The following is an 18,066-nucleotide window of genomic DNA, read 5'->3' as shown; positions in this document are numbered from 1 at the left end:
CTCTAGTTCATTTAGTTCAGCTCTAATTTTTATTATTTGTTTTCTTCTGGTGCCTGATGGATTCTTTTGTTGCTCACTTTCTATTTGTTCAAGTTGTCGGGACAGTTCTCTGATTTTGGCTCTTTCTTCTCTATGTATGTGTGCATTTATCGATATAAATTGGCCTCTGAGCACTGCTTTTGCTGTGTCCCAGAGGTTTTGATAGGAAGTGTTTTCATTCTTGTTGCGTTCTATGAATTTCTTTATTCCCTCCTTTATGTCTTCTATAACCCAGTCTTTTTTGAGCAGGGTATTGTTCAGTTTCCAAGTATTTGATTTCTTTTCCCTGATTTTTCTGTTATTGATTTCCACTTTTATGGCCTTGTGGTCTGAGAAGATGCTTTGTAATATTTCAATGTTTTGGATTCTGCAAAGGTTTGTTTTATGACCTAATATGTGATCTATTCTAGAGAATGTTCCATGTGCACTAGAAAAAAAAAGTATACTTTGCAGCTGTTGGTTGGAGTGTTCTGTATAGGTCTATGAGGTCAAGTTGGTTGATTGTAGCAATTAGGTCTTCCGTGTCTCTATTGAGCTTCTTACTGGAAGTCCTGTCCTTCTCCGAAAGTGGTGTGTTGAAGTCTCCTACTATACTTGTGGAGGTGTCTATCTCACTTTTCAGTTCTGTTAAAATTTGTTTTATGTATCTTGCAGCCCTGTCATTGGGTGCATAAATATTTAATATGGTCATGTCTTCCAAATCAATTATCCGTTTAATCATTATGTAGTGTCCTTCTTTATCCTTTGTGGTGAATTTAAGTTTAAAGTCTATTTTTTCAGAAATTAATATTGCTACTCCTGCTCTTTTTTGCTTATTGTTTGCTTGATATATTTTTTTCCATCCTTTGAGTTTTAGTTTGTTTGTGTCTCTAAGTCTAAGGTGTGTCTCTTGTAGGCAGCATATAGACGGATCGTGTTTCTTTATCCAGTCTGAGAGTCTCTGTCTCTTTATTGGTGCATTTAGTCCATTTACATTCAGTGTAATTATAGATAAGCATATGTTCAGTGCTGTCATTTTGATGCCTTTTTGTGTGTGTTGTTGACAATTTCATTTTTCCACTTACTTTTTGTGCTGAGATGTTTTTCTTTGTAAATTGTGTGTTCCTCATTTTCATAGTAGTTGAATTTATGTTTGCTGAGTTGTTATGTTTTTCTTGGTTTTTATTTTGAGTTATGGAATTGTTAGACATCTTTGTGGTTACCTCAATATTTACTGCTATTTTTCTAAGTAAAAACCTAACTTGTATTGTCCTATATCACCTTGTTTTGCTCTCCATATGGCAGTTCTATGCCTCCTGTATTTTGTCCCTCTTTTTGATTATTGTGATCTTTTTACATATTGACTTCAATGATTTCCTGTTTTGAGCATTTTTTTCTTTTTAAAATTAATCTTAATTTGTTTTTGTGATTTCCCTATTTGAGTTGATATCAAGATGTTCTGTTCTGTGACCTTGTGTTGTACTGGTATCTGATATTATTGATTTTCTCACCAATTTCCTTTAGTATTTCTTGTAGCTTTGGTTTGGTTTTTGCAAATTCTCTAAGCTTGTGTTTATCTGTAAATGTTTTAATTTCGCCTTCATATTTGAGAGAGAGTTTTGCTGGATAAGTGATCCTTGGCTGGCAGTTTTTCTCCTTTAGTGCTCTCTATATGTCATCCCATTGCCTTCTTGATTACATGGTTTCTGCTGAGTAGTCTGAACTTATTGAGTCTCCTTTTAGGAGACCTTTCTTTTATCCCTGGCTGCTTTTAAAATTTTCTCTTTATCTTTGGTTTTGGCAAGTTTGATGATAGTATGTCTTGGTGATTTTCTTTTTGGATCAATCTTAAATGGGGTTCGATGAGCATCTTGGATAGATATCCTTTTGTCTTTCATGATGTCAGGGAAGTTTTCTGCTGACAAATCTTCAACTATTCTCTCTGTATTTTCTGTTATCCCTCCCTGTTCTGGAACTCCAATCACACGCAAGTTATTCTTCTTGATAGAGTCCCACATGATTCTTAGGGTTTCTTCATTTTTTTAATTCTTTTATCTGATTTTTCTTCAACCGTATTGGTGTCAATTGCCTTATCCTCCACCTCCCCCACTCTGCGTTCCAATTCCTCGATTCTGCTCCTCTGACTTCCTACTGAGTTGTCCAATTCTGTAATCTTACTGTTAATCTTTTGGATTTGTGAATGCTGTCTCTCTATGGATTCTTGCAGCTTATTAATTTTTCCAGTATGTTCTTGAATAACCTTTTTGATTTCTTCAACTGCTTTATCAGTGTGTTCCTTGGCTTTTTGTTTAGATTGCCTTATTTCATTTCTGAGGTCATCCCTGATGTCTTGAAGCATTCTGTAAATTAGTTTTTTATATTCTGCATCTGGTAATTCCAGGATTGTATCTTCATTTGGGAAAGATTTTGATTCTTTAATTTGGGGAGTTGTAGAAGCAATCATGGTCTGCTTCTTTATGTGGTTTGATATCGACTGCTGTCTCCGAGTCATCTATAAGATATTGTAATGATTTACTTTATATTTGCTCACTGATTCTTATCTTTCAATATACGTAGATGGGCTACTAGATTGCGCTGTCTTGATGGTCATAGCCTTTGAATCATTTATGTGCACTTACCAGCTGGTTTGGGCTGTTACCAGAAATATAAGTCTAAGAGTCCATTCACTATTCTTGAGTAGAATCTGATTTTGGCTCAGCATGTGTGTGGGGTAGACTGTCACCTAATCGCTTAAAGGAGTAGTGGTGATCGTTGTGTGCACCAGATTCTAGTAGCAGCAGGGGATCACATTCCGGGGGGGCAGGATGCTGACAGGCTTCCCCCAAGTGCCAGTGAGGTAGGTGTGTCTCTAGTCCTAAAACACTTTGGTGGGTGGGCTCTGCAGCTGTACCTTAGGCACCCAATGCATGTACCTTTACAGATTGGTAGGTGTCACTATCCTCAGACCCCTATGGAAGGAGGCTAGGTGGTTTGGGTGGAGCTTCAGCCCTCAGTTCCCCCTTGTGGGTCAGTAAGGGCTCTGTTTAATAGGTGGAGATTTCAGACCTTGGAAACTTGTCTTTCTAGTAATCTGCTAAAAGAATTACAGTCAGATCACTATCAGAATTGCCTTTGCATTATAATAGCCACCTTGTTCCCTTTAGGGATGAAGGCCCAAGGCTGTGGATCTTATATGCTTGGCTGGAGCTGGTTCTGTATTTTTAGTCCAATTTCGGGAAGTCAGGGAAGAATTCTTGGTCCCTGGGTTTTTTGTAGCTGCTTCTCTCAGGCCAGAAGAATGGGTTAGGAAAAGACAAAACAAACAAACAAACAAACAAAAAAACTGCAGAGCACGTCACTCTCTGGCCCAGGAAATCCCAATGTTAATGAAGCAGCCTGGGAAGGGGAGGGGAGGGATCAGATAGATAGGAGAGAGTAGCACCCAGGAATATAGACAAAGTTACTTATCTTGCTTGGTGAGGAGTGTTTTATCTGAGATTCCCGAGGGGCAGGTAGCCTGTGTGGATTGGCTGGGTCGAGATTGCCCCCAGGGGTCAGGGCTGCATCCTGTGCATGTGCTGTCTCAGAAGCCGTGGTCAGTTCCTCTGCTCCCGGTCCAAAGCCCAGCGCCATGGTTCCCCAGCTGAGATGCCGCACTCCTGGCTCCAAAACCAGTTGCTGCCTCCCGGTGACTTCTTCTCCTGTCAGCCCCCACTGCGCTGCCTGCGCGCACTGGCTGGCCTTCCCCTGAGGTCACTTCAGGGGGCTAGGGCTGTGTTCCGTGTTTGCACCATCTCAGGATGCTGTGCTCCGCTCCCCTGTGCCCAGTCTAAAGCCTGGCGCCAAGGTTTTCTGACTGGGACGCTGGTTCCAGGCTCCGAAAACATTCGCTGCTTCCGCATGATTGCTCATTCCTCTCCTTAGTCGCATCAGTGTGCACTCTGCTTGCGCTAGCTGAGTCTCTACGGAGGTTACCCCAGGGGGCTAGGGGTTAGGGCTGTGTCCTGTGCCTGCCCCGCCTCAGCAAGCTGCTATCAGCCCCGCCACTCGGCACCAGGGAACCAAGAGGGCTCAAGGCTGTGGAGTGGGTCGCCGGATCCAGAAGCGGTTGCTGGTTCAGGGCACAGCTTTTCGCTCGCCTGTCACTCAGGTGAACTCTTTAGATCTGTGTTTGATGGTCAGGGTTCATAGATTGTCATGTATGTGATTGATTCACTTGTTTTTCCGAGTCTTTGTTGCAAGAGCGAGATGAGGTAGCGTCTACCTAGTCAGCCATCCTGGCCCTGCCTCCAGAAGGTTACTTTTAAGGGGTTTACAAGTAGGAAGTTCATACAAGTTACATCAACAACATTCTTAGTCATGCTGTGCAGGTGCAATGGGGTCTACATATAACTTCATGCTTTATATGTTCAGAAAATCGTGGTTAAACTCCACCCAGAGGCAGGGAAGTTACTATGTATGAAGTATTTAATGAGATAAAAGGTTATCCTGAATGTGAACATGGTGCCTAAACCAGTTTCTGCCAATTTCTTCTAGTTTTGGGCAGCAGTTAAGGAAAGGGAACCAGAATTTTAATGTAATGCTATGGGGCATGCCAAGCAAGCTGCTTGAGGCAGTGGAATTTTATGCAATCTGGGGACCTCTGTCTTATTATCTTCCCCCGTTTTAGAATGCCAATTTTTAAATTGTCCGACCCTATCCATCCGATACTCTGTGAAAGCAAGTATGGTCCTTGGTTTTGAAGAATCTTCTTTTCCAATTGGAACTTTGAGCATCTGCATCTATAAGCAAAGCGCAGTCTAGTCCAGAGCAAGCTGTCAGATTGGAGCAATGTACACCAGCTCACGGTGTCATACATCTTTCTCTTCATGTGTTAGGGTTCTTGTCAGCTCATCCCCAGCCATCCAGTCTAGGTCACAGTGGGGACCAGTTGTAGGCTTGGGAGTTCACATACACCTCTTGGCACTTCAGACCAGCTGGGCCCCTCCTCTTTCTGTCTCATCCCAGCCTCCCATAAGCTAGGTCCAAGGGCTCCACTCATAAACTCAGAAGTCCACACAATTCCCTGCACTTCTGAGCAGCCAGCCCTTCCTTTCTCTTTCTCATCTCTAGCCCCTGTTGGGTAGGTCAATGGGCTCCTATGGAATATGTCCAAACTCAGCCCGTCTCTATATTGCTGCACTTTCCCCACTTCCACTCATGAGTGGACCCAGGTGGTCACTGCAAGTGAGCATACCAAGCTATCTACTCACTGGCTGCTTTTAACTTCCAGTCCTGGAAGGGGCTTCTTTCTGATGAGCACAGGCTTTTCTTGCTTCAGTGCACCCAAAGGCAAACTGCTTGCTGGAAATTCAAAAAGCAAAACAGTCATTTTTTTTTTCTGTAAGTCCTTCCTTCAAATACAAATTTTCTCCTCTCCCAGAAGTTCTGGGTGGATCTGCTTGTCTTTTCAAATGCAAATTCTGGGTGGGGCTCAGGTTTTCAAGTTAAGCTACCACTCTATAATAGGGCTACTGGCTTGAAACAAAAAGCCTATGTTTTTTCAAGCTATAGGAGCATCTCAACACCAGCAAGAAAGAAGAGCCAGGAGTGTAGCACATCTCTTGGACCCAGGATCCCTGCACTGACAAGGTCCTCAAACCAGGAGGCCGAGAGAGTGAGCTGTAACTCTGAAGATGGCGAGAAGCAGTGTTCCCCTAGTTCCCCTTTTAACGTATTCAATCAAGTATTGCCTGAAGGTAGAGTTACATGTTTTCTGTAATCTATAATAATCGGTATTCATTTCTATCATACTTTTTGGTCTGTTTTCAACATTAGGTAGGAGAAACATTCAGTATCCATAGTACATTCATACTTTTTGGTCTGTTTTCAACATTAGGTAGGAGAAACATTCAGTATCCATAGTACATTCATACTTTTTGGTCTGTTTTCAACGTTAGGTAGGAGAAACATTCAGTATCCATAGGACATTCATACTTTTTGGTCTGTTTTCAACGTTAGGTAGGAGAAACATTCAGTATCCATAGGACATTCATACTTTTTGGTCTGTTTTCAACGTTAGGTAGGAGAAACATTCAGTATCCGTAGTACATTCATACTTTTTGGTCTGTTTTCAACGTTAGGTAGGAGAAACATTCAGTATCCATAGGACATTCATACTTTTTGGTCTGTTTTCAACGTTAGGTAGGAGAAACATTCAGTATCCGTAGTACATTCATACTTTTTGGTCTGTTTTCAACGTTAGGTAGGAGAAACATTCAGTATCCATAGGACATTCATACTTTTTGGTCTGTTTTCAACGTTAGGTAGGAGAAACATTCAGTATCCGTAGGACATTCATACTTTTTGGTCTGTTTTCAACGTTAGGTAGGAGAAACATTCAGTATCTGTAGGACATTCATACTTTTTGGTCTGTTTTCAACGTTAGGTAGGAGAAACATTCAGTATCCATAGGACATTCATACTTTTTGGTCTGTTTTCAACGTTAGGTAGGAGAAACATTCAGTATCCATAGGACATTCATACTTTTTGGTCTGTTTTCAACGTTAGGTAGGAGAAACATTCAGTATCCATAGGACATTCATACTTTTTGGTCTGTTTTCAACGTTAGGTAGGAGAAACATTCAGTATCCGTAGGACATTCATACTTTTTGGTCTGTTTTCAACGTTAGGTAGGAGAAACATTCAGTATCTGTAGGACATTCATACTTTTTGGTCTGTTTTCAACGTTAGGTAGGAGAAACATTCAGTATCCATAGGACATTCATACTTTTTGGTCTGTTTTCAACGTTAGGTAGGAGAAACATTCAGTATCCATAGGACATTCATACTTTTTGGTCTGTTTTCAACGTTAGGTAGGAGAAACATTCAGTATCCATAGGACATTCATACTTTTTGGTCTGTTTTCAACGTTAGGTAGGAGAAACATTCAGTATCCATAGGACATTCAGATAAACACAACCTTCAAAAAAAAATTCTAGTTTCATCTTCACCACCCCTTGACTATCTTCCCAGTTATATGCACATGGCCTCGGGCCTCTGGCTGGGTGGAACCAGTAGACTCTGGCCCCCTATCAAATATTCTGTTAAATAGGCCTGGCCCTTGCCCCCAGCTACTCCAGATGCGGCTTTTCTCCCCTCAGTTGCAGCATAACATCTCTTACTTTCTTTTCAGCCATTATAGATAATAATACCCAAAGTAACTACCCCAAAATCAAAAGTTTCACTTCCCAAGCTCCTTCATTCTTTGCCTTCCTAAATCCCATGCTTCAAAGAGTCTGGAGCCATTGCAACAATCCCCACTTCTGAATCCAACGGTATAAATGGTGTGGTGGAAGCATCTGACCTCCTCTAACTTCACAAGGAGGAAGGAGAATCAAGATCAACAGCCCAAGGCTGATGCATATGGAGGTGGAGGTCAGACATGCCTCCTCTTTGTGCCATCTTTACTAATTCTGACATCAACCATCCCTTCCACTCCACTATCTACTTCTCTGCTGGGTTCCATAATTCATTGCAATGGCCACACACAACTCACAGACAATACTGACGATTATTGGGTTTATTAGAGAAGTACCAGGTTACAGTTCACGTTCAGGAACACTCAGGATACAATTCTTCGATCAGGACAGCCTCTTCTCAGCTGTGTCTGCAGGCATGCCTCTCTCTTGCCCCTCAGCCTCTGCCCTGCTTGGGCAAGTGTTATAAATCTCTTTTAGGTCTGTGACAAGTGCCCCTAGATACCCACTCAGCCAGTAAGCCCGTACCTGAAGGCACTCACCTCTAGCTCTGTAGGTTGGCAAATGTAGCTTCACCAAGTGCCTGGAGGCACCCTACTTGACCAGCAAGCCTGCTGCCTGAGGGCACTCAGGTTTCTTGCTTTGTGGACCTATCCACCTCCTGCCAGTCTTCTGGTTCTGCCGCACTGTTTCTCTGACACTGCTTCTCGCCATCTTCAGTGTTACAGCTCACTCTCTCTGTCTCCTGGTTCGAGGACCTTCTCAGTGCAGGGATCCTGGGTCCAAAAGATGTGCTGCACTCCTGGCTCTTCTTTCTTGGTGGTGTTGAGATCCTCCTATAGCCAATAATTTGATAAAAAGAAACATTAGGTGAGAGCAGCATTATTCATTTTCTTTTTTTTTTTTAAGTAATTTTTATTGTGCTTTAAGTGAAAGTTTACAAATCAAGTCAGTCTCTCACACAAAAACCCATATACACCTTGTTACACACTCGCAATTACTCTCCCCCTAATGAGACAGCCTGCTCTCTCCCTCCACTCTATCTTTTCATGTCCTTTTCGACAGCTTCTAACCCCCTCCACCCTCTCATCTCCCCTCTAGGCAGGAGATGCCAACATAGTCTCAAGTGCCCACCTGATCCAAGAAGATTACTCCTCACCAGCATCCCTCTCCAACCCATTGCCAGTCCAATCCATGTCTGAAGAGTTGGCTTTGGGAATGGTTCCTGTCCTGGGCCAACAGAAGGTCTAGGGGCCATGACCACCGGGGTCCTTCCAGCCTCAGTCAGACCATTAAGTCTGGTCTTTTTATGAGAATTTGGGGTCTGCATCCCACTACTCTCCTGCTCCCTCAGGGGTTCTCTGTTGTGTTCCCTGTCAGGGCAGTCATCAGTTATAGCCGGGCACCATCTAGTTCTTCTGGTCTCAAGATGATGTAGTCACTGGTTCATGTGGCCCTTTCTGTCTCTTGGGCTCATAATCACCGTCTGTCCTTGGTGTTCTTCATTCTCCTTTGATCCAAGTGGGTTGAGACCAATTGATGCATCTTAGATGGCTACTTGCTAGGGTTTAAGACCCCAGACACCACTCTTCAAAGTGGGATGCAGAATGTTTTCTTAATAGATTTTATTATGCCAATTGACTTAGCTGTCCCCTGAAACCAGGTCCCCAGACCCCTGCCCCTGCTACACTGGCCTTCGGAGCATTCAGTTTATTCAGGGAACTTCTTTGCTTTTGGTTTAGTCCAATTGTGCTGACCTCCCCTGTATTGTGTGCTGTCTTTCCCTTCACCTAAAGTAGTTCTTATCTACTATCTAATTAGTGAATACCCCTCTCCCACCCTCCCTCCCTCCCCCCTCTCATAACCACAAAAGAATGTTTTCTTCTCAGTTTAAACTATTTCTCACGTTCTTTTAATGGTGGTTTTATACAATATTTGTACTTTTGCAACTGACTAATTTCACTCAGCATAATGCCTTCCAGGTTCCTCCATGTTATAAAATGTTTCACAGGTTCCTCACTGTTCTTTATCGATGTGTAGTATTCCATTGTGTGAATATACCATAATTTATTTATCCATTCATCCGTTGATGGGCACCTTGGTTGCTTCCATGTTTTTGCTATTGTAAACAGAGCTGCAATAAACATGGGTGTGGATATATCTGTTCGTGTAAAGGCTCTTATTTCTCTAGGATATATTCTGAGGAGTGGAATTGCTGGATTGTACTATCATTAAAAAAAAAAAAAACTTTGGAAATTGATTTGGCGCTTCCTTCAAAAGCTAGAAATAAACTATCATAAAAAAATTTTTATGATAGTTTATTTCTAGCTTTTGAAGGAAGCGCCAAATCAATTTCCAAAGTGGTTGTACCATTTTACATTCCCACCAGCAGTGTAGAAGTGTTCCAGTCTCTCCATAGCCTCTCCAACATTTATTATTTTGTGTTTTTTGGATTAATGCCAACCTTGTTGGAGTGAGATGAAATCTCATTGTAGTTTTGATCTGTATTTCTTTAACTGCTAATAATCGTGAACATTTCCTCATGTATCTGTTAGCTACCTGAATTTCTTCTTTCGTGAAGTGTCTGTTCATATCTTTTGCCCATTTTTTAATTGGGTTGTCTGTTTGCAGTTGAGTTTTTGCAGTATCATGTAGATTTTAGAGATGAGGCACTGATCAGAAATGTCATAGCTAAAAACTTTCTCCCAGTCTGTAGGTAGTCTTTTTACTCTTTTGGTGAAGTCTTTGGATGAGCATAAGTGTTTGATTTTTAGGAGCTCCCAGTTATCTAGTTTTTCTTCTACGTTCTTTATAATGTTTTCTATATTGATCGACTCGATGGCATTAGGTTTTGTTAGGTTTATATTGTTTATGCCATGTATTAGGGCTCCTAACGTTGTCCCTGTTTTTTCTTCCATGATCTTTATTGTTTTAGGTTTTATATTTAGGTCTTTGATCCATTTAGAGTTAGCTTTTGAGCATGGAGTGAGGTATGGGTCTTGTTTCTTTTTTTGCAGACGGATATCTAGTTATGCCAGCACCATTTGTTAAAAAGACTGTTTTTTCCCCATTTAACTGTTTTGGGGCCTTTGTCAAATATCAACTGCTCGTATGTGGATGGATTTATGTCTGGATTCTCAGTTCTGTTTCATTGGTCCATGTATCTGTTGTTGTACCAGTACCAGGCTGTTTTGACTACTGTGGCGGTATAATAGGTTCTAAAATCAGGTAATGTAAGGCCTCCCGCTGTGTTGTTCTTTTTCAGTAATGCCTTATTTATCTGGGGCCTCTTTCCCTTCCGTATGAAATTGGTGATTTGTTTCTCCAACTCATTAAAGAATGTTCTAGGGATTTGGATCGGAATTACATTAAATGTATAGATCGCTTTTGGTAGAATAGACATTTTTATAATGTTAAGTCTTCCTATCCATGAGCAAGGTATGTTCTTCCACTTATGTAAGTCTCTTTTGGTTTCTTGCAGAAGTGTACTGTAGTTTTCTTTGAATAAGTCTTTTACATCTCTGGTAAGATTTATTCCCAAGTATTTTATCTTCTTGGGGGCTACTGTGAATGGTATTGATTTGGTGATTTCCTCTTCGATGTTCTTTTTGTTGGTGTAGAGGAATCCAACTGATTTTTGTATGTTTAACTTGTATCCTGATACTCTGCTGAACTTTTCTATTAGTTTCAGTAGTTTCTTGAGGATTCCTTAGGATTTTCTGTGTATAAGATCATGTCATCTGCAAATAGAGATACTTTTACTTCTTCCTTGCCAATCTGGATGCCCTTTATTTCTTTATCTAGCCTAATTGCTCTGGCTAGGACTTCCAGCACAATGTTGAATAAGAGTTGTGATAAAGGGCATCCTTGTCAGGTTCCTGATCTCAGTGGGAATGTTTTCAGGCTCTCTCCATTTAGGGTGATGTTGGCTGTTGGCTTTGTGTAAATGCCCTTTATTATGTTGAGGAATTTTCCTTCTATTCCTATTTTGCTGAGAGTTTTTATGATGAATGGGTGTTGAACTTTGTCAAATGCCTTTTCTGCATCAATTGATAAAATCATGTGATTCTTGTCTTTTGTTTTATTTATGTGGTGGATTACATTAATTGTTTTTCTGATGTTGAACCATCCCTGCATACCTGATATGAATCCCACTTGGTCATGGTGAATTATTTTTTTGATATATTGTTGAATTCTATTGGTTAGAATTTTGTTGAGGATTTTTGCATCTACATTCATGATGGATATAGGTCTATAATTTTCTTTTCTTGTTGTGTCTTTACCTGGTTTTGGTATCAGGGATATACTGCTTCATAGAATGAGTTTGGTAGTATTTCGTCCTTTTCTATGCTCTGAAATACCTTTAGTAGTAGTGGTGTTAACTCGTCTCCGAAAGTTTGGTAGAACTCTGCAGTGAAGCCATCCGGACCAGGGCTTTTTTTCTTGGGATTTTTTTTTTTTTTTATTACTTTATCAATCTCTTCATTTGTTATGGGTCTATTTAGTTGTTCTACCTCTGTTTGTGTTAGTTTAGGTAGGTAGTGTATTTCTAGGAATTCATCCATTTTTTTCTAGGTTGTCAAATTTGTTAGAGTACAATTTTTCATAGTAATCTGATATGATTCTTTTAATTTCAGTTGGGTCTGTTGTAATATCACCCATCTCATTTCTTATTCGAGTTATCTGCTTCCTCTCCTGTTTTCTTGTGTCAGTTTGGCCAGTGGTTTATCAATTTTGTTGATTTTTTTCAGAAAACCAGCTTTTGGTCTTGTGAATTCTTTCAATTGTTTTTCTGTTTTCTATTTCATTTAGCTCAGCTTTAATTTTTATTATTTTTTTTCTTCTGGTGTCTGTGGGTTTCTTTTGTTGCTCTCTTTCTATTTGTTCAAGTTGTAGGGATAATTCTTTGATTTTGGTCTTTTCTTCTTTTTGGATGTGTGCATTTATTGACATAAATTGGCCTCTGAGCAGCGCTTGTGCCGTGTCCCAAAGGTTCTGATAGGAAGTGTTTTCATTCTCATTGGGTTCTCTGAATTTCTTTATTCCATCCTTAATGTCTTCTATAAACCAGTCTTTTTTGAGCAGGGTATTGTTCAGTTTCCAAGTGTTTGACTCTTTTGCCATTACTGATTTCCACTTTTATGGCCTTTTGTTCAGAGAAGATGCTTCGTAATATTTCGATTTTTTGGATTCTGCTGAGGCTTGCTTTATGACCTAATATGTGGTCTTTTCTAGAGAATGTTCCATAGAGTTTCTAATGACTGATTTTTCCGAGGTACATCAATAGACCTTTCTTCAGAGGCACCTCCGGGTGTACGCATACCTCCAACCTTTTGGTTAACAGCTGAGTGTGTTAACCTTTGCACTACCCAGTGACCTCCATTATGAATTGGAAAGTGAAAAAACAAACAAAAAACTTGTAAAGATTTTAAAAAGTCCAGAAATTCACAGAAACTAATAACTGGTATTCTTATGACTAGCAGAAATTCCTGAGATGCCTGGGAAAAAGAAAAAAGAGTTACTCTCTGCCCATAGAATTTTTGTGTTCGGTTAAAACCTTACTTGTGGTCAACGTTTTTCTGAATGTTTACTTACTGGAGGTTTGTTGGTTTGTTTCATGTGCTAACAATGATAAAAAATGCTTTTTCTCTTTTCTAGGAGAGCATATAGATTACTGTGGATATTCTGTCCTTCCTATTGCTATAGAACAAGATATGCTAATAGCTGTGGAACCTGTGAAAACACATACTATCCAACTGGCCAATACAAACTCCTTGTACCCGTGAGTATTTAGGATTGCTAATGTAAGGAGGAGCCCTGGTGGCAGAATGGTTTAGCTCTTAGCTGTTAGCTGAAAGGTTGACAGTTTGAACCCCTCCAGGGGCTCTTTAGGAGAAAGACCTGGCAATCTGCTCCCGTAATGATTAAAAAAAAAAAAAAAAAAATAGAGCCTCAAAAATGCTATGGGGCTGTTCTCTGTCACAGGGGGTCACTATAGGTCAAAAAGAACTCGATCACCTAACAACAACATGTGTATGTGATTTGTGCTTTCTCTGTGTGTGATGTTATGCTCTCTCTGTGTGTGATGTTATGCTTGTACCCAAATTTAGGAGGCAATTATTTAATCATTTAATTAACTGGAAATTTGTAACTGACTTTGAGAAGAATCTAAGGTAATTAATGTTTGTTTATGCATTGGTTTGTCATGAGTTAGGATTGATTCTACAGCAACTTTTTTGTTGTTGTTTATTTGTTCATTCATTTATTCAAGGAAGAGGAACAAAGATGAAAATAATTCTGTCCTTGCCTACAAGGTATTTAGCGTCTATTGAGGTAACTATCTCCAGGAAATTCAGGTCAGGTATTTTTCCTATGTTACTGTAATTCTCTTTCATAGCATCTTACCTTGCTGTTTTATCATTATCTGGTTATTTATCTGCAAGATTTAGTGTATTGTAAACTGTGTGACTTTGGTACTGTTGCCTGTCTTCAATGCCTTAGCCTCAGTGTTGAGCATATAGTCTGGTACATTATTAATGTAAGTTTCTGGTATATATGTTTTATCAAGTTAAGTAAGTTTTCTGTTTCATATTATCAGTTTCCTCAGATTAAAAATATTCATTAATGGGTATTGAATTTTATTAAATGTCTTTTTAACATTAAGGATTAGGTTTTTTAAAATACAGTGATTACTTTGATGAATTTTCTAATGTTGAACCATCTTTGCATTCCATTAAATCTTATTTTCTTATGATGGATTTGATTAAAAAAAGATTTTGGTATAAAGTTGGCATATTTTTATATTTTTGGCTTATTGTTTATTGGATAGTTTGCCTGCAATACTGTTCATTCATTCATGTAAAATTTTGAGTGGCTTTGATCAGGCATTGTATGAGGTTATGCAAGATACAGATTTCCCCAGCTATCCGAAAGTAGAGTGTTCCTGTAAAATCTTTTGTAAGCTGAAATGACATAAAGTGGAGAAGCAATTAGCATTAATTTATATGGGAAATTTTTTTTTGAGTGTTCCCAGATCCAAAAAGTAACCTACCAGATCATTGAAGGCTTTTCTGATGTCTTAGGACAAGTCTTGCTAACAGATGCACAGAGTAAATCGAAATGAAGCACAGATGCTCACAGACACAGTTCAGAGCTATGGTGGCGGATGCCTAGATGCTGTGTATAGTTCATGGGGAAGGAGCTTGGCAAGGACACTCTCACTGCTTCGGGTGGGCACTACCTCTTTAATGATTGGCTGCAAAACATACGCTGAATGCTATTTCCACTTTTTGCCTTTTTTCGTAAAAGCAAAAATTCTCTTGGGATTTCTCTCCATTAGTGAAAACAGGTACTAGTGTAGGTCTTTCGTAAAAATGAAGTGGTGTCAAGCGAGCTTTCAAAAAGCCAGGGACACCTTTATAGAAATCCTTACTTTGTGTCGAGCTTATTGCATAAATTATTATTTTTTGTATTCATTTTACGTGGTTGAGAGTATATCTTATGTACATTTTGTACCCTTTAAAGAAAACTTTACATTACCTCAAACACGTTTTTCTGTCATTGTTTGCAAACATTTAAAAATCGCTACATTATACTTTGTCATATTGACTTACTCAAATTCACTGAACCATTGCCACAATGATGAATATAGTCTCAGTTTCATTTTCCACAAAAGCAGAACTTGAGACAGATTTAAATGAAGGTAGTTTATTAGGGAGATGATCCCAGGAACTACAGAAGGAACATGGAGAAGAATGAGTCAGGGAAGCAGAGCTGAACTACCAAGATCCCTGCTGTAGGCACGGGGCTTGATTGCTTCAGCCCCCCTAGGAGTGTGCAACATTCCTCCCAGGATTGTCCACGTGATGGGTAGTATTCCTTTGCATGGATATACCACAATGATTTTTATTTATTCACCTGTTGATGGACATTTGGGCTATTTCTGGTTTTTGACTATTATAAAAATGCTGTGTGAACATTTGTATATATACAAATTTTTGCGTGGGCATATGTTTCGTTTCTCTTGGGTAAATACTTATAAGCGGAATTTCTGGGTCATATGGTCCAAGTATGTTTACCTTTTTAAGATACTGCCTTTTTCCAAAGTGCTTGTACCATTTTACATTCCCACCAGCAGTGTGGAGCTCTGGCGGCATAGTAGTTAAGAGCTTGGCTGCTAATCAAAAGGTCGGCAGTTCAAATCCACCAGCTGCTCCTTGGAAACCCTATGGGGCAGTTCTACTCTGCCCTATAGGGTTGCTATGAGTCAGAACAGACTGGACCGCACCTAACAACAACAGACAGCACTGTATGAGAATTCCAGTTGCACCATATCTTTGCTAACTTTTGTTGTTGTTATTGTTGTTAGGTGCTCTTGAGTCAGTTCTGACTCATAGCGACCCTATGCACAACAGAACCAAACACTGCCCGATCCTGAGCCATCCTTACAACTCATTGTTGCAGCCACTGTGTCAGTCCACCTCGTTGAGGGTCTTCCTCTTTTCCGCTGGCCCTGTACTCTGCCAAGCATGATGTCCTTCTCCAGGGTCTGATCCCTCCTGACAACATGTCCAAAGTATGTAAGACGCAGTCTCAGTATCCTTGCTTCTAAGGAGCATTCTGGTTGTACTTCTTCTAAGACAGATTTGTTCGTTCTTTTGGCAGTCCATGGTATATTCAATATTCTTCGCCAACACCACAATTCAAAGGCGTCAATTCTTCTTTGGTCTTCCTTAGTCATTGTTCAGCTTTCACACGCATATGATGCAATAGAAAATACCATGCTTGGGTCAGGCGCACCTTAGTCTTCAGGGTGACATCTCTGCTCTTCAACACTTTAAAGAGGTCCTTTGTAGCAGATTTCCCCAATGCAATGCGTCTTTTGATTTCTTGACTGCTGCTTCCATGGCTGTTGATTGTGGATCCAAGTAAAATGAAATCCTTGACAACTTCAGTCTTTCCTCCGTTTATCATGATGTTGGTCATTGGTCCAGTTGTGAGGATTTTTGTTTTCTTCATGTTGAGGTGCAATCCATACTGAAGGCTGTGGCCTTTGATCTTCATTAGTAAGTGCTTCAAGTCCTCTTTACTTTCAGGAAGCAAGGTTGTGTCATCTGCATAACGCAGGTTAATGAGTCTTCCTCCAATCCTGATGACCCGTTTTTCTTCATATGTCCAGCTTCTTGTATTATTTGCTCAGCATACAGATTGAATAGGTGTGGTGAAGGAATACAACCCTGACGCACACCTTTCCTGACTTTAAACCAATCAGTATCCCCTTGTTCTGTCTGAACAACTGCCTCTTGATCTATGTAAAGGTTCCTCATGAGCACGATTAAGTGTTCTGGAATTCCCCATCTCTGCAATGTTATCCATAATTTGTTATGATCCACACAGTTGAATGCCTTTGCATAGTCAATAAGACACAGGTAAACATCCTTCTGGTATTCTCTGCTTTCAGCCAGGAACCATCTGACATCAGCAATGATACCCCTGGTTCCACGTCCTCTTCTGAAACCAGCCTGAATTTCTGGCAGTTCCCTGTCAATTTACTGCTGCAGCCGTTTTTGAATGATCCTCAGGAAAATTTTCCTTGTGTGTGATATTAATGATATTTTTCTATAATTTCCACATTTGATTGGATCCCCTTTCTTGGGAATAGGCATAAATATGGATCTCTTCTAATCAGTTACCTAGGAAGCTGTCTTCCATATTTCTTGACATAGACAAGTGAGCACCTCCAGCGCTGCATTTGTTTGTTGAAACATCTGAATTGATATTCCATCAATTCCTGGAGCCTTGTTTTTCACCAATGCCTTCAGAGCAGCTTGGACTTCTTCCTTCAGTACCATCGGTTCCTGATCATATGCCACCTCTTGAAATGGTTGAATATCGACTAATTCTTTTTGGTATAATGACTCTGTGTATTCCTTCCATCTTCTTTTGATGCTTCCTGCTTTGTTTAATATTTTCCCCATGGAATACTTCACTATTGCAACTTGAGGCTTGAATTTTTTCTTCAGTTCTTTCAGCTTGAGAAATGCCAAGTGTGTTCTTCCTTTTTGGTTTTCCATCTCCAGCTCTTTGCACATGTCATTATAATACTTTACTTTGTCTTCTGGTGATGTCCTTTGAAATCTTCTGTTCAGTTCTTATACATCATCAATTCTTCCTTTTGCTTTAGCTGCTCAACGTTCTAGAGCAAGCTTCAGAGTCTCCTCTGACATCGATCTTGGTCTTTTCTTTCTTTCCTGCCTTTTCAATGACCTCTTGATTTCTTCATGGATGATGTCCTCGATGTCATTCCACAATTTGTCTGGTCTTCGGTCACTAGTGTTCAATGTGTCAAATCTATTCTTGAGATGGTCTCTAAATTCAGGTGGGATGTACTCAAGGTCAAATTTTGGCTCTCATGGAGTTGCTCTGATTTTCTTCAGTTTCAGCTTGAACTTGCTTGTGAGTAATTGATGGTCTGTTCCACAGTTGGCCACTGGTCTTGTTCTGACTGATCATATCGAGCTTTTCCATCGTCTCTTTCCACAGATGTAGTCAATTTGATTTCTGTGTATTCCATCTGGCGAGAGCCATGTGTATAGTCGCCGTTTATGTTTGTGAAAGAAGGTATTTGCAATGAAGAAGTTGTTGGCCTTGCAAAATTCTATCATTTGATCTCCGACATTGTTTCTATCACCAAGGCCATATTTTCCAACTACTGATCCTTCTTCTTTGTTTCCAACTTTTGCATTCCAATTGCCAGTAATTATCAATGCATCTTGATTGCATGTTCGATCAATTTCAGACTGTAGCAGCT

At 40.0% G+C, this 18,066-nt stretch overlaps 1 protein-coding gene across 4 annotated transcripts in view; it reads left to right on the top strand.

The window, feature by feature from the left end:
* The window catches only part of GALK2 (galactokinase 2), a 276,880-nt gene that overhangs the window by 85,928 nt on the left and 172,886 nt on the right, over positions 1-18,066 (top strand). For all 4 annotated transcript variants that reach the window (XM_049897715.1, XM_049897716.1, XM_049897714.1 and 1 more), the window contains exon 3: positions 12,915-13,038. In XM_049897715.1, the coding sequence (XP_049753672.1) occupies positions 12,915-13,038 (124 nt within the window). The remainder of the gene's footprint in view (positions 1-12,914; positions 13,039-18,066) is intronic.

This window comes from Elephas maximus, chromosome 10 (genome assembly GCF_024166365.1).
Source record: "Elephas maximus indicus isolate mEleMax1 chromosome 10, mEleMax1 primary haplotype, whole genome shotgun sequence".
NCBI classification, from domain to species: Eukaryota; Metazoa; Chordata; class Mammalia; order Proboscidea; family Elephantidae; genus Elephas; species Elephas maximus.
This window is presented reverse-complemented; position numbering and strand designations above follow the sequence as displayed.